Below are 20,443 nucleotides of genomic sequence, written 5' to 3'. Positions count from 1 at the left end.
CCCTGCAGCTGACCATGGCAGCTCCATTACTGCAGTCCTGGCAGCACATGTGGTGGCTGCCTGGAGCAGAGCTCGGCCCCAGGAGCAGCCCATTATGGGCTATGGGTATAAGCAGGGGAGGGCACGTGTTTAACTCCTCTTACCTTGCTCAAACCTCTGCTGTTTGCAGCAGTAGCTGTTTCTTCAAGTGAGTGTGTGGGGAAGGTTAGGGAATAGACAGATTTCTCGTGGGGCTGCCTGCAGTGCTGCTTTCTTGCCCTCCACACCTAGGGTAAACCTGAGTTCCCATGGAATTTAGATGGATTAACAGTATTTCCCTGAAACTACCATTTTGGGGCTGTTACCTGTGACAAGAGCTAGTGCTGCTTTGCCCATAGGGCTATAGCTGTAAACCCTGCTAATGATGCAGCACTTACCCCTGGGAAAGGCAAATGACATCCGTAAGCATGAACAGCTTTAATGGTGAGGTGCATCTCTGCAAGAGCTTGGGCTGCTGCGTTGGTCCTTGTGAAGCGCAGGCTTTCATTAGGACAGGCAGTGTGTGGGTCTGTGGGCAGAGCAATGTCAGTGCAGCTGGCTGTGAAAATTGGGTGCCAGCCAGCCAGCCCCTTGCTGGGGTGCAGCCCTGTCGTGGCGGAGCGTTCCGTGCTGCTCAAGATGCAGAAGAGTATCAGGCTTCATCTCTTTCAACTTCACACCTGCCAGGGTCTGACAGGAGACATCAAGAAGAGTAATGAACAGCTGGGAGATGAAACCCTCGTTTTTCTTGCGCTTCAGGCAAAAGTTGATTGGGGAATTTAGTATTTTTTTGACTTAAAACCTGTTCCTGACTAAACCTGTTTTGCAGTTTGTAAGCAATTGAGCCCTGCCTTTTGTCTCCAGCAGGACCTTGGCAGGAGCTGTGCAACCTTGACTGCAGCTCTGTGTGCTCAGAAACTGAAAATAAGGGAGAAGGTCCAGGTTGGGGCTGCTCCCTAGGAGGGAGATGCTGATACAGGGTGCTGCTCTCCTGGGGTTGTGGCTGCCCTTTGATGTGATCCCATATCCCCCCAGGAAGGAGAAGCTTTGACTGCTCTGCCTCTCATCTGGTGGGTGCCTTAAGAGGTGCTTTAGTCACTTAACATGTTTCCAGCTGGAAACACATCTTGGCTTGGGTGTCTGGAAAACAGGAATATGCAGGTACTTGTGAAAACTCAGTACATAGGTGCTCAGGAACAGTGATGATAACTTCGAGCCTGTGGCTGTGACAGACTCTTTATGACTGGCAGTGTTAATAAAATTAATGAGACTTATGTCTGCCCTGCCATAGAGCTGGCATTTACTCCTGAGCCTGCTGGCTGTTGTTGCAGTCATGTAAGAGCCCTGATATTTGTCTGCCTTGTACGGCTCTGTCCCTCTGCTGAAGAGTAGCTGATAGGACCAGGGGTGGTATGGAAGTTATTTGGTGATGACATTGGCAGCTCGGAAGGAATGGGTACCTCCACCAAGAAAAGATCAAAGACTATAACGTTGGGGGCTTTTTCTTCCTTTCTCCCCCCCCCCCTTTTAAAGTAAGGCAGCAACCAAAAGGAAATGTGAAGGGAAAGAAGCTGCTGCAGTGGGAAGGATGTTGGTCAAAAAGGGGAAACTGTATCCCTATAAGAAGACCAAAAGAAGTATTTATTTTGGCAGATTGCATGTAAAATCAGAACAAGGCAGGCCACTGTAAGACTTTGAAAGAGTGAATTTGCCAAATATGATTAATTTTCAGATGCATTGGAAACCTTTTGGAGCCAGGCAGCGGAAGGGATGGGGGTATGAGAGGAATGGAGGATAAAGCCATCACAGAAAAATCTAAACCATTTTTTGGCCATCTTGACTCCTGTGGAGGAGCTTTGTAGCTTTGCAAGCTGCAAACTCGCTATGAAAGAGCTGTTTGAGAAGCTGTCTCACATCGAATGTCAGTAGAAATAGCTTTAGAGCAAACAGAGGAACTGATAAGAGACTGTGAAGAACAGATAGCATTTACTCAAGAGTGCCACAGGATCCGAGATCTGAAATTGCTGGGATACTTCTGTGTGTATCCTGTTACTGGAGTGCCCTTGGTATTGCAGAAACTGATGGCGGTAAATGTGATGGCATTTTCTGAAAGTGGGATGTCTGTGCCAGGCCCACTGCTTGGGAAGGGCTGTGGGGAGGATCCTGGGGACCACAGCCGTGCTTCATGCAGGTTGGTGAGCACGTGGGTAGAAGGACCAAGAGACTTCTTATATCTGGGTTTTCAAACAGCCTTTGGCAAGCTTCTCCACCACTAAATTAGGTTGCCATGGGCATGGAGGAAAGGTCTTGTTATGGACTGAGAGCTGATGAAAGCATAGGATGCAAAGGTAGGGCTTTATAGCATGGGTAAGAGTCAGCAGTGAGGCCCCAGAGACTGGTGTTGGGACCGGTTTTCATGCTGTTGGTGACCTCGGGCGTGGAGGGGAGCAGTGAAATGCCCAGGTTTGCAGAGGATCCTCAGGTTGAGCTTCACTGTAGGCAAATGTGAGATACCCACAGGGAAAATTACCTATACCGGGCCTGTGTAATGCTCAACCTGGAGCTGGTGGTTACAGCTCAGGAAGGAGCTCAAAGTCATCACCGGCAGTTCCCTGAAATCGCCAGCTCAGCATGCAGTGTTAGCCAAAAAAGCCATTAAATTTTGGTCGCCATCAGCAAGGGAGATAACAACAAAGCAGAAGGCATCAGTTTGACCCTCTGGAGGAGCCAGCATGGCTTTTGTAAATGGAAGTTGAGCCACGTGGCTCCTGTGGTACTTGGGAAGTGTTTGCGAGCACATGGCAGGGGTGATCCGGTGGAGTGGTCTAGTGGACATCCCTGAAAGGTTTCAGGATGGGCTATCCAAGACAAGTCCATTGTGGGATGAATGGGTGAATAAACAGTTAAAAGCTCGTCTACAAAGATGCGGAATAGGCTGTCAGACTTCACAGCGGAGGGAAGTTCCTCCGGGAACCAGGCTGGATCTCTGTTCACAGTGTTTGTGCATGACCTAGAAACAGGGATGAAAGCGATGGCTGGGGAGGAGCATCCCGTTGTCTGTGTGAGCAGTGATGGGCTCTGAGCAAAGGGGGGAAGAAATGCTGCAGTTCCTGAGGAATGAATGAGGTTGGGGGTGATGGGTGTTCCTGCCAGAGTTTGGCAGTGCTGTGGGAAGGGGAGAGAGGGAAGAGAAAGAGAACAGCAGAGAGAGGAGCAGAGGACAGTGAAAAAGTCATGACACCACTGTGGTCTGCTGCCACGTTGACTAATAAACGTGTGTCAGTTTGTCCCATCTCGGAGGAGACCTTGATGGAAGTAAAGTAAGTGCTTCTGTGGGGTTTTCCTCTTATATTTTAACATCAGTGGCAAATACTGTGTACTGGAGGCAGGTGAGGGCTGTCTAGATGGACATCGGGTACAAAGGGAAGTTGACTGTGGTCCTGATGGTTGCCCCGCTCCAGTGGCTTTGTTCTAAAAGAAGGACAGAGCACTGCCCGCTTGGACCCCTTTCTGAATTTGCCCCTTGTTTTGCTGCCTTCCTTGCCACTGCTGAAAGTGAAAAGCTCAGTTCTGGCCCGAGCACAAGGTAATAAATGCTTGGGTTTTTGGTGAGAGAAAACAAAAGGAACTTGTTTTGGGCACCAAATCAAAAAGTAAATTGTTCTCACACCACTGTGTGCTGTTACCATGTATAGCAATGACTGCCATGGCAACAGGGTTTTTCAAGATCCAGCCAAGATCTTCCAGGGCTGCAACATAACTTCTGATCCTTGCTCATTGTCGTGCTATTAATAACTGTGTTTCCCCCCTCTTGTAGCCAGGAAGTTTCTTCTTCCTCATGTACCAAGTGTGAGGGATAAGCTCATTTTAAATCAATGGTGGGGAGAAGTGACACTGGGGATTTCCTGGATATTTTTTGTTCTGGAGATCCTGTCTGGTGCTGCCAGCTCTGCAGCCACCTCCTGAGCTGTCTCTTGTGCTATTTATAAGAAAGCCCAGTCTGTGGTTTTTATTCCTTCTTTTTGTTTTCCCTTGTTTCCCTTCACCAGGACAAACAGATGACATGTATTTACTCATCCAGCCAGGCACAGAAGCTGAAGTGTTTATTTCAGGCTAACTTAGTTAAGGGGAGAACCTGCTGCCAGTTAACCATGGCCTCGGCCAGGCTCTGGTCTGCACGATTTCTTTACTTAACTCCTGGTCATTTAAGCAAGATAAACCCTGTGTATTCGGATTTGTGGTTCAACTTCTTGGCAGTAGTTGCATTTAGCTATGTTTAAAAACCCCTTAGTGCCTATCCACCGTTAGCCAGCTGCATTAGCATGCCCCTGTGAATCTCCTTTGAGAGGGAAGTGTGTCAGAGATAGTCACCGTGTCTTTTGGCATGGGCTGAGGAGCTGTGGGGAAGGTGGAACTTGGGCTTTTGCTTATACTGCCAGGGCAATCTCTTCTTCCTCAGGGAGTTCGCTTTTCTTCTGAAGAAGTGTAGCTATTAATTGTAAAAGCCTTCCTGCCCCCTTTCCACACCAACTTGAGAGCTAAAAAGAAGACCCTCTATGAGCGCTCTTGCTTTCCTTGTTTTCTGTTGCTCTCAAGTCTCGCAGCATCTTCTGTTGTTGCTGTCTTTGGCTTCACCCTTCCCCAGCTCTCCCCACCCTGCTGCATTGACAGCCTACCGTCATCACTGAAAGGAAAAGATTTAGTGCAAACACAGACCTCCCTGGAGAAGCTGCAGAAATGAGCATATGCCCTGCAAAAGGTTGGTCCAAGGCGAGGAATAATTCAGTTGTGTCTGCAGAAAGTGACTTTTATTGCCGCTCTGTTTCTCAGGAGGGTCTGTTGAATGTGGTACCACTGGAGGTGTTGCCAAAGGCTGCAGCTCACTAGGGATGCAGTGCATGGGATGTGGGAGCTCAGCCCAGTAAGCCTGCCTGGGATGGTACCATCTCGCACAGCCCGGCTGTGCTCCTGCACGTCTCCAAGAAACAACTGAGACCCTTTTTGAGAACGTTTGGTGACTGGCACAGTCATTTACCAATAACTGGCTTCTTGCTGACTCTCGGGAAGGTTAATCCCACCTTTGTTTCTATGACATGGCGAAAGCAAAGGCAGATTTTGGGCTTTAACCACTCGTGCTTTGTTCTGGCATGCGAGACTGCAGAGATGTTCAGTTTAAAAAGGCTGTGACTGCGTTTTAAGGTAAGGTTGAGCGACTGGGTCTTTGTCTCATTAAATCGAGCCAGATCTTGTTAATGACAAAGCACCAGCACTACACATAACTCGTGGTTTTGTTTATTCGGAGTTTGAAGGTGTTACTATAGTCACTGCTGCTCTTACAGACACCAGTGTGTAGCGCACGCAGCAGAGGTTGACATACAGCTCACGGGATGTGACTCCTACCCACACCGTAACGTTTTGGAGACAATCAGGAAAAGAATGTCAGTTTGGGGCAACTCTTAAACACGCCTTTCCTCCCAGAGGAAGCTTTTTTCATGGTTTATTACATCAGAATTAAAAACAATGGAAAAAGTCAAACATGGGCTGTATGTCTCATCCGAAACTGCTGATTCACCCATCGATAGGTGAGTGTGGCAGGGATCAAGGCGTGTGTGGAGCAGGGAACCATACCCTGCTCGGTGGGACAGGCATGCGGGAGGGAACTGATGCTGTGTGATCCAGTTCATCGGCTTTGCAGCATCCTTCCTCTGTCATGTCCGATGCGCTTCTCATTCAGCAATTCCTGTAGGCAAAACAAATGTAAGAAATTAATTTCTCATGGAAAAGAGGGATTTTTTTTGCTTATGAAAGGTTTATGAACTCCGTGGCTGAGGTTTTCGGCTATTTATTTACTGCCTCTTTTCCCTTGCCAGAGGAAATCAGTGTGCTTTGGGCTGGGAGAAATGACGACTGTGAAGCAGCTCCTTTGCACGGAGTCATGTTGGGATGAGTTTCCTGATGGCAGCTTGGGGCACAGGGGAGAGTTACGGGCTCTTGTGTTTCCTATTGCCTTTGACTCCCTGCCAAATTCCTCTGCCATCCCGGCACTGCAGCGGTTAACTGGAGTCACGCTTCACAAGCTCGGACAGTTAATACTTTCAAGAGCTGCTCTGCATTTATTCCTGCTTAGTTTTTTCAGCAGAGACAGCTGCAGCCGGAGAGATTTGCAGAAGAATGAAACGACCTAAAAAAGCGGTGATGGAACACTGTTATCTTTGTTTGATGCTTTTAGCCACCAGTGTCTTGTGGGCTCTGCTTAGCTGAGAAATAACCTGGTCCCTTGCAAACCGCGGCTGTGTTGTGCACCAGTTTTCAAGGGGCTCTGTGTTTGGGCTGATAAATGACTGGCAGCCCTTTAAATGAAGAGAGACAGAGGGCCATTATTTTGCTAATGCCACGCATTTAGGAATGTCCCTGCTTCAGATATGGAGCTTTGGAGGCTGCTTCTTGAAGCCTTATGCTCTGGGGTCTGGTGGGTTGAATGGAGCCAGCGGCTGGCACCCTGGCTGACACCAGGTGCTTGTGGCCTTGCCTTGCAGGTGTTCCACCCTGCAATTAGAGCCCTGGGCTGCTCCTGCCACCGCTGCTGCCTCCTTTGGACAAGCTGAGCTTGTGGTGGGGTTTTCATGGCCTCCTGGAGTTATTTTAGACATGAGGTGGGTGTCTCAAGAGGCCCTTTCAGTTCCTGTCCGCTCTTGCTAAGGTGGCTGCTTGGTCTTGAGGTGGCACTGGATGGGGTTTGCTTTTTGTGCCTTTACGGGTTTCTGTTCCTGTCTTTCCAGCCTTCACTCAGAAACGTCTGTAAATGTTTTCCCCGTGTTGCTCAGTGTACCCTTGTGTAGCACACAAATGTCTCTATGCTGGGTGTAAATGAGCCTCCAGCACTTGGCTGTTTGCTTTGCTCTGTTATGGCTGCTATGGGCTCTCTCTTCCCTTCAACAGAGATGGTACAAAAGCTGTTCTTTTTCCCTCCTGTATGGTGAAACTCTACGTGCTGGAACACTGCAGTGTGTTGGTGGCTGAGCAATGCCTTGCGTGGTTTCACTAAGCCCAGGGTGATCTCTCCATGTACAATGCAGATGAGCTGGTGCAGAGTTAACCAACACTGCAGAGTCGTGTTCCTCTCCCAGGGTGAGTGATGTGGGCTCCTGCCACGCTGGTGGAGCAGTTGCTGGCTTTATGTGGTGGGGCAGCTTCTCCAGAACAGCTTCTGATTGTGGAGCCTCCTGGTTCAGGGCTGCTCCCCTTGGCACTGACCAGCCAAGGCAGCAGCTGCAGGGTCCTGGGCTGCAAGGGCTTGGTGGCAGTGCTGGGAGGAATCCCTGAAATCAGCAGTGGTGATACAGGAGGCTGTGAAGAGTGAATCTCAGTCCTGAAGCAGCTGAATAGCAAGCCAGATAAATCGGGAACGGTGTCAGTAATTCCTGGAATGACAGAGAGGGCAGCGGGTGCTCCTGTGTCCTTCACATGGCAGGGATGATATCTGGGTGACATGACTTGCTTTGGCACAGGGAGAGTGCTTGGCATGTGCTGCTTCTACAGGGCTCTGGGCTTTTGCCTTCCTCCTTTCAGCAGGTGCATCTTTCTCCACCTCTGCATGGTGCTCTTGGCTCTGCTGCTGCCTTGTCAGCATTGGGATATATTGCCCTGCTTAGGTCTGATTTACTTCTGTTTGGTGGCTGGCAAGAGGTGAAGGTCTGTGGCAGGGGGTTGGAACTAGATGATGTTAAGGTCCTTTTCAACCCTAACTATTCTATGAAACAGGAGCAAGCTGTATTCAGCTTTCTGGTCCCTGAGCAGGGTTTCCATCAGCAGGTACCCCTGTGGTGCTGGGGTTCATCAGGAAGGCAGGAGACTCATGCGTGGGTTTTGGCTCCACCCCTTCCTCTTGCCACATGTCCCCTGATACAAACAGTAGCAGCCCATGCCTAATTTTAGGGTTACATTAACTATGGGAGGCTCTTAGGTGCTTTGGGTCCCATCTTGGGCAGATCCCGTGTGACTCAGTGCCAGCACATGCTCTCAGAGGTTGATAAAGCCCAGCTCTGTTCTGGCTGGAAGCATCTGTCTTAGCTTGGTGTGTTCCAAGAAGACATAAGGACAAAGCAGATGGGTGACCTTGGATACCTCATGGCAGAGATTTGCATGCCTGAAAGGATGCAGCCTGTGCAGCCTGGTGTGAGTGCCCACTGGTCCCTTTGGTGGGGCCATGTAGAGGTGGGATGACTGCAGTGAGCTCACAGGGCTGTGCTTATGGTGTATCTGCCTGTACAAATCCTCCTGAACCAGGACCATCGCCACTGGGGACCATGGGAAGGCATCAGGCTGCTGCGTGAGAGCAGGGTGCCACAGTGCAGCAGCACCAGGGGATCAGGGGGAGGGCAGGATACATTCCAGACGTGGTGGTAAGTTGCTGCTGACCTCACAGTTTCTTCCATAGCACCTTCAGCTGAGCATCTGTGAAGTATTTCCTGTCTAGAATATTGCTAAAACTGAGTTTTTCCCCTGTAAGTCCCATGCTGGGGACAAAGCCTGCTTACGAGTGTGTCAGGGAGGGATGCAGTCACCATAAGAGTGCAGCACCACTGGTATCGCTCCAGTCCCCATGGCAATGGACCTGACCATGAGTCCTGGGATTGATGCAGCCTGTGGCTGTGCAGGTGACAGGACAGCATGGAGCTGGCCAGGCCTCAGCTCCCCTCCAACACAGCTCCGTGCCCCTGGGCAGGGATCACCCGGCTGGCACTGAGCCTGTCCCGCAGCTGCCTCCCGTGCAGCAGCTGGGATTTGGAAGGGGCTGTGGATGCATGCAGCACGTTTTGGAAGGAGAGAAAGGGATGAAATCTGCCAGTACATTTTTTTTTCCTTCTTCTGAAACCCATTCTCAAAAGCTCAGCCCTTAAAAGGGAAAACAACTCGGCTGAAGCCTTCACTGAGCTTTAGGAGGTGCCGCTGCGTCTGGGGCAAAGCAGAGCTTTTGGGAGGCTGCTTCAGGATTGGGGGTTTGGGCCATACTCTGACTGCAAAACAAAAACTCCAGCCATGGAGGTGGGAGAGATCCAGGGATGCCATGGCAGCAGCTCCAGGGCTGGACCACTTGTCCAGGCAGGGAAACTGGCTCTCTGCTCTGTTGTGACCTGGGGCTCATGCTCTACAAAGGATTTTGTTCCCCAGTCATGGAAAACCGCTGTCCCCTGGGCTGGGACAGACACACAGGACAGTCTTAGCAGCCTGGGGACCCTTACAAAGAGCAGAGGGAAGTGTCTGTAACACACCTCTGGCACTTGAAGCCCTCCTGCTCTGTTAGTGCCTGTCCTGCGGGTGCTTTATGCTCTGTTGTGAAGCCATGGAAGTCAGGATGTTTCCTGCCCCTTGCTCTTCCCTCTGTCATACAACTCCCATCCTCTGGAGGAGGGATGGAGGATGGGGTGAGGGTGAGCAGCACTTGAAGTCCTTCTGTCTTCCCCTCCCTGTGGGATGCTCTCTGTGTGACTCTGGAGCTTGCCTGGGAGTGATTTCGGGATCTTGAAGGAATCTGCTGTTAATTTTGGTGCTGCCCTGACCTGCTCCGGTGGGATGAGCTGCCCCATTGCCATCAGTTCTGCTCTGGAGCTGGGCTGAACTGGGAGACTCACGGTGGCAAGATGGCAGGGCTGGGGCATAGTCTGGGAATGGCTGGGGAAGAAGCAAGAACCGGCAGAGTTTGAGCAACTGAGAAGCCACCGAGTTTCTCATCTGATGTCTCTTCCTTTGAAAATAGCACTTAGCAGAAGGCTTGGGGCTTTGGTTGGTTTTGGTTTTGTAATTAAAACCACCAAAGTAATGAGATGCTTTCCATGATAGGACCTTTTCCAGGCTCTCTCCTACCTCTGACCCACCCAAGTTATGATGCTGTGCCCTGTTCTCTCTGTGGTGTGGTGTTGGTCTGGTATCCGCTTTCAGCGCCCATTCAGCTCTTGCTGGAGTTGAGCATCTGTGCTCAGGCTTTGAGCAATTGCAGCTATTTGTTCTATATTTTCACCGTCTGGTCTGTCTCCTGTGAAGCAGAGGTTGGTTTGTTTGCATAATGCTTATTTTGGGAAGCAGGAGAGTTTTAGGAACAGGCTGACATTGTATTTATTTAAGTTCCTCTATAATTTTTGATAGAAGGATGCATGTGTATTCAGGAGAAGTTTATATATATATGGGGGGGGAAGGGAGAGGGTTGTTTTGGGTACTTCCCTTTCCCCCAGGATCTAAATTACAGCTTTTCTGGACTTCTGCCTGGGAGAAGGCAGTGAATAAACCCCACTGAGTCAGCTGGTGGAGCATCACCACAAGGAGCTGGTGCTAGAGACCTTCTTGGAGTTCCTCTGCAGCCCCAGGTTACAGATAAGTTTTCACAGCCTTGTCCTGGCTTTGATGTGCAGATCTGAGTGACTTGGAGCACCCAGGGGTTGCACTTGATTGCTCACTGTCTGCACAGAGTGGGGTTTGTCTAAGGGGAGTCTAACAGCCCACCCAGAGCGCTGGGGTGGCTTTAGCTAAAGAGAAGCTATTCTGTGATGCCCATCATCACAGATTACCACTGATGATGGGATCCTCGTGGTCCTGGAGCCCTACCACCTTTTGGAGCTTCACAGAGGCTTCAGCAGCCCTGGCTTGGAGCCACAGGCAAAGAACTGCAGCTCTTTGTGCAAGGACACAGCAAGGTGGCTGCTCTGCACAGGACCTAGTGTCAGGACCTTGTCCATGCAGGGTATGGAGAGTATGTAAAGGGAAGCATCAACAGTCATAAAGGTCATGTTGGCCTGTGGCCCCTCAAGTTCTTCAGTCTCTTGCTTTCCATTAGGGTCCTCATCCTCTGAGTGCAGCCATCCTTCTGTAACACTAAACACGAGACCATACACTGGCTGCATTCAGGCTCCCATTTCCTGGAGGAAGAGCTGAATTTCCCATCTGCTTTCCTTTGTGCCAGGGCCACTTTTGAGCATGTGCAGAGTGCCTTTGAGGGCATTAGCCTTCAGAAATCCCACTTGGTATGGGGTCGTGTTTGGCCAAGAAGGACTTGGTACTGCCCCAGCTCTCTGCAGGGCTCATCCTGAAGAAGGGAAGTGGGCAAAGGAGGTGGGATCTTGGCTCAGAACACAGAAGTCTTAAGAATTGCAGAACAGGGAAGTGAAATGAGGGGTGAGCAAGCTGGAAGAGCTCTCCTTGTAGCCATACAGAGGGATTTGCTTGCCGCCTGGTGTGAAGCTCCCCAAGGCAAGGATTTCCCATGGTTTCCCTTGGGGCTCTCTTGCCCTTGGCAAGTGAGTGCCTCCTGAAGCTGGTGCTGAGCAGTGTGCATAGGTAATGAGTGGAGAGAATGCCTCATGGAGAGGGCTGGGAGTTCATATCCTGCTGGCCTAGAGCAGACAGCTCCAGCTGAGAAAACATCTCTCTACTATTCTTATCTTTGGACAGCCTACCAGAGAGCCTGTGGTGTCCAAGGACCGAGCTTGGTGGTGCCCATGGGCTGTGTGTCCCCAGCTTGGGCTGCGGTGGGGTTTGCTCTGTGTTTGCACACTGGGCCTGCAGGGAGGTCCTGTGCCTGGGGATGTTGGGTCCCGAGAGATGAGATGGGCTGAAACCATCCCACTGCAGTGATCCTGCTGGTGGGACCATGACTGGGCACCGCTGTGCAAGCGGGAGTGGATGTGTGCTCCACATTTGTTCAGTGCTTGGAGCTGAGAGGATGGAGAAAAGCATTATTCAGATTATTCCCAGGAAACCTCTTCTTTATCCCCATGGAGGGGAGTTGGAATTAATTCTTCTTTAATGTCCAAGTTATGGCCTTATCTCTCTGCAATCCTGTGTTTATCACGTCTTTCCAGAGTTCCTGATGTTATGTTCAAGGCTTGTGTGGCAGCCCAGGGCTGGCCCTGCTCCAGGAATGTGCTCTTTGCTTTTCCTTTTCTTTCTTTACATATGAATGTGATTGTAACAAGCTCTTTGGTATTGCAGTGTGTTCTGTGCAGATTTTTCTCTGGTTAAACTCCACCTCAGTCATCCTCAGCCCCTCACTTTTAAGGGGAGCAAAGAGGTCACCAGCTCCAGTCATCCACTTACATCTCTTTGCACGCAAAGACAAATGTAAGCCCGTTAAAACGGAAGGCTGTAGTTAGCAACACGTGCTCGGTTGTGGCCAAGTGCCATGAGAAGAATGTGTTATTTTCAATAGCTTGCACTTAACAGAAAATAGCTGAGCCCTCCTGAGGAGCAGCAGCACTGGTGGAGCAGTGGTGTTTCAGAGCTGTGCTAATCCCTTTGCTGGCAAAACAGTTCAAACCCAGTGTGCTCTTGAGCATTCAAAAGGTTGGTGACTCAACTGCATCTTGTTTGCTCAGATGGGCCTTAAAGGGGTTTTTGTTTCCTTTTTTCCTTGCCAAGCAAACACTCCTTATCTTCCTCCTCACTTTCTCTGTCTGCTTTACCAGTTCCTTGTCCTACCTGCACTTCTTTGCTGCTGTCTCCGTGGCCATGCTCATCTCACTCCCAGCACTGCTGGGCCCTTGTTTCCCCCTTTTATGCCCTGTTTATGGATGGCAGCTCTTTGCAGTTGGCAGTGCCCTTGATAACAGCAGTGATTTGCTGATGTGTTCCTGTGCCCGTGGCTTCACATTGCAACTGCGTGGAAATAATCAGGCTGGCTCTGTGATTCCCACCCCCAGCCGTGGCATGTGGTGCTGGTACAGCTGTTCTGTTACACCTTAAGGAACTGATGTTGTTTTGATGGAAAGATACCAAACCAACAAACCAGATGTTTTCTGGACATGGGGTTTTCCAAGTGGGATCCACTTAGGATGCTGCTCTGGCAGTGGTGGGATACAGCAGGAAGGGGTGCTGTGGGTGCCCTGCTCTCAACTGCTTGGTCGTGGTGGTGATAGCCTGGGCCAGGTGAGTTGAGCTGGCTGAAAACAGACCTATGCCACAAAAACAGTGGCTTTCACCTGGATCAGCTTCCCCAGCCTGAATAGCCTGAACATCAGCCTCTGTGAGACTGCGTGGAGGTCAGCGTCAAGTGGTAGATGTGGTGGTGGGGATAATTGCACCTTTTCAGGCAGTTCAGGTTTATTTTGGGTTGAAGTGACGTTGTACCTATCAATTTTGCATCTTCAAAGGCTCAAGGAGCAGCCTACTTCTTAGGGGTGCATGCCAGACTGTTCAGGATCGAGTTCATCCGTGGTTTTCCTAGTGGGGAGGTGTGATGTGCAATTAAACCCCTTCCCAGACTTGCTTGGTTGGAGAGGACACACTGACCTTCCCAGAAAGCTGGGGCAGAGCCGAGGCTGTGCTGCCCTGCCAGCAAACACCTCCTCTCCCACCAGTGTGCCAGCAGGGCTGAGTGCCCAGAGCCCAGGCTGCTGTCTTGGACACTGCAGTGCTGCCATCATCACCCCAGACGCCTCTGAGGAACCACAGGCTGGCAGTGGAGGGTGTGAGGGATGCAATGGGAGTTCCCTTCTGCTGCTGCTCCTATGGGAATGGCTCCTGCTGCCATGCCCTCTCCAGGGAGCAGCTGGAGGTTATGCCAGGGTAAGCCTCCAAGGCACACCAGGCAGGCGTGGGTTGCAAGGTAGCCACATCCTATGCATGTGGCCTCACTGAGGGCTCTGTCCCATCAGCTAAGGGAGGATGGGAAGAGCTTTTAATGGCAGTGGTGTCATCCATCAGTCAGTCCCTGCATTTATCTTTTGGTCCAGCAAGTGCTATCTTTGAGCAGGGACCAGGTGACCCAAAGGTTCCCTCCAGCCCCGCAGCACGTGAGTCCTGCAGGCAGGCACCCGCATGGGCAGACTGTGTGCGTCAGTCGGGTGGGCAGAGGTTTGGGGTGACATTAACAACAGGGTGCAGCTCCCCAGAGGAGCAGATCCTGCTTTGCAGATCCTCCCTGCTCTCGAGAGCGAGTTCCCCTGCGCATCTTGCCAGGCGCCGGCGCTCCTGCGATCGCGCCAGACCTTGATGTGAGTTATCAGAGCATCAGCAGACGATGCTCTCCCGCCCCATGCCACTTGTCCCGGGCTGGTGAGTGGTGTGAGCTGACGCTGGGGCGGGAGGGTGACTTCTTCTCTGTGCCAGGGAGCTGCTGATTTGGTTCCTTGGTTCAACCCCCTCTCAAGCCCTTCCCCTTGTCTTCTCCTGAGCTCCTTAGACTGCTGAATGGCCCTGAGCAGTGCTTTGATCTGCAGCACAGCTGCCTGGCCCAGAGGCAGCAGCTCTGTAGAGCTCCCAAAGGAGCAGTTTGCCTCGGGTGCAGACTAACGTGGCTCTCGTGTCCCTGCAGCTCGGACTGGGTGGAGATCATCGAGCCCCGCTCGCAGGAGCGGATGTATGTCAACCTGACCACCGGTGAGTGCGGCTGGGAGCCCCCTCCCAACCTCAAGGTGCGCCAGTCCGACCAGAAGCAGTGGTGGGAGCTCTTTGACCAGAACAACAACCGCTTCTACTACTACAATGCCATCACACGGCAGACGGTGTGGCACCGGCCCCAGGGCTGTGACATCGTGCCCTTGGCGCAGCTCCAGGCCATGAAGCGCAGCTCCCAGCAGGACTGCCGGGGCCGGCAGCACCGCAGCAGCACCGGCAGCGACGGCAGGAGCACCCCTGTCCAAATGGCCCTCCTGCAGGAGATGGAGAAGAGCAAGGGGGACTGTGCCGCAGAGAGGAGGAAAGACCCTGGCAGGTAGGGAGAGCTTTGGCCTTCTCTGTCTGCTGGGTGGCTTCAGGTGTCAGGCTGGCTCCGCTGCCTGGTGGATGGGCTGGGAAGCTGTGCTGCCCCAAGAGGGTGCAGAGCTGGGGCCAAGTGCTGCCAGTGATCACCACCGTGTGCCCTCCTCTTCCAGGGGTACAGCCATCCACTCTCACACTGCAGCACTGCTTGAGTGTGCCCGTCTGAGGCAGGCCTTGTGTGCGCGAGACACCATGAAAACACACGTCAGTCATTGCTCCAGAGCCCTTTGTGCTAGACAGAAGGAGTGACAGGGTTTGCTGGGGTGGCTGAGCTGCTGTGCAAGGGGCTAGGCTGCTGCAGGGTGTTGGTGAGCCCAGCTGCTCCAGCTCTTTCCCTCCCCACTCACTCTGCTGCTTGCATGTGCTTGCAGCTTCAGCCAGGGCAGGAGATGGGGCAGCAGGGACAGAGCTCCTGGGCACACTCCTTTGGTCCCATCAAGCCTGAAATGAAAGAATGGTAACGGGGTGATATTTTGTTTGGCAAAGAGATTTTCTTACACTCAGACCACTCTGACAAATTATTTTTGTGTTGAAACCTTGCCAACTTCAGCTGCACAAAAGCATCTTCTCCCCAGTCTGTGGGGATGGCCCCTCCATATGGAGCAGTACACAGGGCTGCCCTGCCATCCTCCTGTCTGGGCATCATCCTGCCTTGGAGAAAGTAGTACCAACAGCAGCAGAGTTGAGTCACGCTGAGAAGTGACTCATGCAAAGACTAGAGCAGAGCCTGGCACTCCTGTCATCCATGCCGCTGCTCCTTGTCCCCTCTTCTGGGCAATGCAGCAAGCCAGGCTGCTCTGACAGCTTGGTTTCTGAATCAAAGCTGCCTCTCTGTGCGAGGAGAGAAATAAAAAGCCAAGATGATAAAGCCATTACAGTGGCAATTCTGGAAAATATATGCACCCTAAACTGAGGTTTATTACCTGTCTGCTTCCCCCTGTGAGATGCTCCTGCATTCACTTCAGATCTGTATGACTGGGAGACGCTGGTGATGCACATCAAGTGCACCAGAGTCAGGGCTGTACTGGTGTCTGTGATGCTTCCAGTGTCTCTGCCCCAAAAGCAGCTCCTCTGAGCTTCAGACCCATCCAGAGAATGATCCCTGCCAGGAGAAAACACACACAGTGAGAAATGCCTTAAGTTGAACCCCAGGAGCTCCAGTTCCCTCCAGTCCCAAAAGACACCAGTGAACTACGTGTTTCCAGAGGAGTGAGTGCAAGAGCCTTGCTTGCACAGGGCATAAAATATCCTGAGGTTCATGGGGTCCAGCATACTTCTGACTAGGGATATTGGGTACAGGTGTGAGTGGCAGATCACATGGGAGCTCATAGGCTGCTTGGACGTGTGAGGCTCTTCCAGGTCCTCACGCTGGTAAGCTGATGTTATTTGCCTGTGGAAGCTGCTTTCTTGGAAGCAGGAGACTGAGCACTGTTTCCTTGCACATCCATCATGTGTTGTCACTGCTGTTTGTGAGCAGGGGTTGCATGTCCAGTTCTGGCATGCAGAGCGATTTCCCTGCCCAAGTCTGACACCTGGGAGAGATTTCTTGCCTTTTGCTAGCTCATAAAATGGAGAGCAAAGAGCTAAGCCCAAAGCAAGTGTTCCCAGGTGGGATCTAATGCCCTTGCTGGGATGTCTAATCTAGGAACAGCAAAAGCACATCCAGCCTGTCAGCTCTGTCTGCGTTGCTCTCTAAAGGCAAACATAAGTGTATCCTCTTCCTTCCCTTGTCAGGGATGCAGCTGTATAAACACCAGGCGAATACGTTGAGTGCTGTTGGTAGCACTTGACATCTCTATAGGTACCTGAGCCCAAGACAGTTTCACTTTTGTATCTAAGGGCAGCACAAAAGATTTGTTTTTCTTCTCTCCGTGTTTGTCATCCCGTGATAGATGGAGAGGCCAGAAGAGACCAGCGTGGTCCCCAAGAGGGGCCTCCTGCAAGCACATGCCACAGAGAGCTGGGGGGAGGGATTTTGTCCCTCTTTCAGTAATACTTTGTGGTTGAGTAGGGTTTTTTTTTTTACTTTTAGCAGACTTCCCCCCCCTTTCTCTCTCGTGCCTTCTATCAGCACTGCTCAGTCTGCTGCGCCCACAGCCACATCTCCCTGTTCCCAAACTCTCTTGTGTGCAGCTCTCAATGGCCTCAAGCAGAGCAGAGGCACTCCCTGGACTCTGAGCACTGAACCACTGCTCCTTGCTGCCCATTACCTTGGTCTGGGCGCTGATGCCATCCTCTCCCTCACTGCCCTACTATTCACTGCTGCCTTTCTGCCTTCCCTGGACATTGGCCTTTGGCTTCCCCACATGGCACAGGGAGGTCAACCCCATCCAGGGAAGTGAGAGATGCTGCTGTGACCCTGGAGCCTCCTGGGGAGGATCTTCTGCTGATCCATGTGCTCTTGGTCCTGTGTTGGGTTTTGGCTGTGCTTCCCGGGGCTACCCACCCCAGTGCTGGCTCTGCTCCTCCCTTGCCAGAGGAAGGACAGTGGTCAGCACTTGCCTTACAGCCCCAAATCCATCCCAGATGCTTGGGATCCAAGTGCGAAGGAAGATGGACTCTCTCCACAGAAGATGGGGGCCAAGTGCGCCTTTCACATGCTGGAAAGCTCTGCAAAAGGTGGATGTGTTCCCTTGGGGATCAGGAGACAGGCCTGGGGCTGAAAGCAGCTGGTAGCATTTTGGAAGTGTCTTGTGAGCTGCTGCAGCCATGCTGGGATTTGCTGGAGCTCCTCAGGCCTCATGGGTGAGAAGGGGCTGGGCACTGTGCTTTCCATGGAGGATCAAGGCCTGAAGAGGACAGTCCTGATGGGAACAGAGCCTGTGTGCTGGGCTGCAGCAGTTGGGCATGGCACCGGTCAGGGCCATGAGTGGGCTCTGCTGTCCCCAGCCCTGCTGTCCGTGCAGTCCAGCCCTGTTCCTCCTCTTCCCATGAGTCTCCCAGAGCTTGTTTCAGAGTGGTCTTGCCAGGGTTCCCCTTGCTATAACAACGCATCTCAAAGTCCTCCAGAGACAAATCCAGCTCTCCTAGGAAGTGAAGCCCATGAAGGTGGCAATGAGGATACCTCTTGCTCCTTCCGAGTCTGGTTTGCCTTGTAACAGTCTCATGTCTCTTGAGGCCCACTGCAAATAACACCAATATAGGCAAAAAATACAATCAGGATTCCTACTGCAGGCTTGTTTCCTGCTTATGCCCCGGACCTTGGGGCAGGGTGCACAAACACACAAGGTGCTTTGCAAGTGTCCAAAGAGCTCTCCTTGGCACTGTGCAGACCTGGGTTTGGGTGGGTCACCTCCATGGGCTCTCCATCCCTGCCTCCAGCATGGGCACTGGAGGAAGCAGCAGTGCTGCTGGGATAAACATCCCTGTTCATTCACATCTGTCAAAGCACCAGGAAAACCACTGCTGGAAAGGGCAGAGCTGAGGTGCAGGTCCTTTTCTCCAGCCTTCTGGGAGGGAAGAGCAAACAATAGGGCTCTGAAGCCTGGGAAGAGCTGCCGGATGCACTGGGCCTGCTGGAGCTGGGTGCGGGCAGGGAAAGCCAGCGCCGGGTTGCCGTGTTTATATTGGAGCTACTTGAAAGCATTCCTCGAAGGAACATCTTGGGGGACTCTGTGGAGTCTCTGCTGCTGATGGCTGAAGAACATGACCAAGAGGCTGCGTTGGGACGTTTCTCCACCACTCGCTTTGCTTTTCGTTCAGGTTTTCACTGCTCAGAAGGACGAGGCTGAACCCTTTTTCATGCTGCAAACTCAGAAAGTCCCTGCTCTCCTCTGCTTGGTCTTTTGGGGAGCCTGGGGATGGTGTTGAGAGAAGATGTATCCAGATGTGGCTGTGGAGCCTTACCTTCTCTGCAGTGGTGCCTCTTTCCTCTCATCTCCAGCAGCCAAGGAGGCTGGGGATGGTGTGTTGTGTCCGAGATGAGACTGATAGGCACACGTTTAGAGGGCTCATTTCTCCATCGTATTCACTTACTGAGCTCCTGGTCAGGGGGATTGTGGTGGCTGTGGTCAGGCTGGAGCTTGGCTCCCTCTTCTCTCAGTGGCACAGCTCCCCGTCCTCCTCCGGCCCTGTGAGACCCTCCTGGATATTTTGGCAGAGCCATGCAAGGATATTACCATGGCATGAGAAACATGCCTGGGTAAAGCTGTGAATGTAAAACACACAGGTGTAATACCCTCTCCTTGAAGTAGGAGTGCCTGTGGGCACACAGTGGGCATCGGGGGGCCCCAGGGAGGTACCAGATTCAGTGCTGCTCTGGCTGTATCGCTGAGTTAAGATCACTCCCATACAATCACCCTTGGCCTGCCCAAATGGGGAGCCCTTGAGTGGCTCTGTCCTGCTCGTCATTGATGTGGCTCTTTGCCAGTCTCACTTCCCTGCCACAAAATGAGCTGCTGGCTCAGCCAAGCAGAGGGCTGTCAGAGATGCTCATTTAAGAGCCTACCCAATGTTGCTGCTCTGGTTCTTCCTGTTAGTCCAGGAGCTCTCCGAGGAACAACCAGGTCTTCAGTGGCACTTGCACTGGGGATTGGGGCTTGGCTGCATGCAGGAGGGATGTACTAGTGTAAGGAAGGCCCCTAGGGAAGGTTGATGGAGGAATAAAACCTTTTGTGCCTTAGCAGGAGATGCTGGGGAAGGTCCCTAGGGCAAGGGGGACCCCAGGATGGGGAGCACAGGGTGGTGACCCTTCCTCAGACCCTATCTGGTCACCTGGGTAGTTGCACGAGGTTGACTTAAGTGTCTGTCCTGGGGAAGGAGCCGGGCCCTGCAGAGGCAGTGGTGGAGCAGTGCGAGGCCAAAGGGTGGTGGTGGCCTTTGGACCATGGCTGGGAGCCAGCACCAGCCTCACCTGTGCCTCTCCCAGTGCCACTGTGCCAAGGTGGGATTCACAGTGACACACTGCCACTGGAGAACATGGTTTCCCAAAGGTGTGGTTAAGTGGTGAATGGGGAAGGGACACATCACCCCCTAGGATTGGAGTGGTTGGGAGCAGACATGGGATATTGGATGTAGAGCAGAGGATGTGGGGCAGGTTATGGGTGCAAGGGAGAAACGGGTGGAATAGGGCATCAGCAGTGATGTTGGACTGCTGCTCTGGAGCAGATATGTTCCATTGGGTTGGGGTATGGGGAGAGCACCCTGCCACTGGGAGAGGCACAGAGGACAGGCATAGGAGCCCCAAGGAAGCCGAGCTGAAGGGAGGGACTGGGACCCAGCATGTGGAAGGTCTCTGGAGAACAGGAGCAGAGTGCAAGAGGGTTGGGATGTCTGGATAGCTTAGGGCTTGGCAGGGAAGGCATACGGAAGGGGCAGGATCACCAAGAGGCAGCTCTGGGCATGCAGTGGAGGTTGGTCTGCCTGCCAGCACACAGGCCATGCAGGACAGGTCAGTGGTGTGGGATAGGGAGCAAGCATTAAGGTTCAAATAGAGCAAAATGGCTGTGAAGGTGTTAGAGGAACATCTCGGGGCATACACAGCACACTCTCAGGTTGTACTCAAGGAAGGCTGGTAGCGGATGCATGGAGGGAGGGCCCAAAATGGGCCAAGGCTCAAGGGGACCGTCTTTTGAAGACCTGGGAAGTTCAGGCTGGTTTAGCAGCCTTTCCATTCCCTTTTCCTCAGAGCTCACAAATACAGGCTGGGTATAGCCTGGCAGCAGATTTCACAGCCATG

At 52.2% G+C, this 20,443-nt stretch overlaps 1 protein-coding gene across 1 annotated transcript in view; it reads left to right on the top strand.

Moving 5' to 3' along the window:
* LOC130594731 (rho GTPase-activating protein 39-like) overlaps positions 1-20,443 on the top strand; it is a 44,158-nt gene that overhangs the window by 7,819 nt on the left and 15,896 nt on the right. Inside the window, exon 2 of the mRNA XM_057400829.1 lies at positions 14,321-14,719. Coding sequence (XP_057256812.1) covers positions 14,321-14,719 — 399 coding nt within the window. The remainder of the gene's footprint in view (positions 1-14,320; positions 14,720-20,443) is intronic.

The sequence above is a fragment of the Pezoporus wallicus genome, unplaced genomic scaffold, assembly GCF_028554395.1.
Source record: "Pezoporus wallicus isolate ANWC-B61680 ecotype Strahan unplaced genomic scaffold, APGP_CSIRO_Pwel_v1 contig_11133, whole genome shotgun sequence".
NCBI lineage: Eukaryota > Metazoa > Chordata > Aves > Psittaciformes > Psittacidae > Pezoporus > Pezoporus wallicus.
This window is presented reverse-complemented; position numbering and strand designations above follow the sequence as displayed.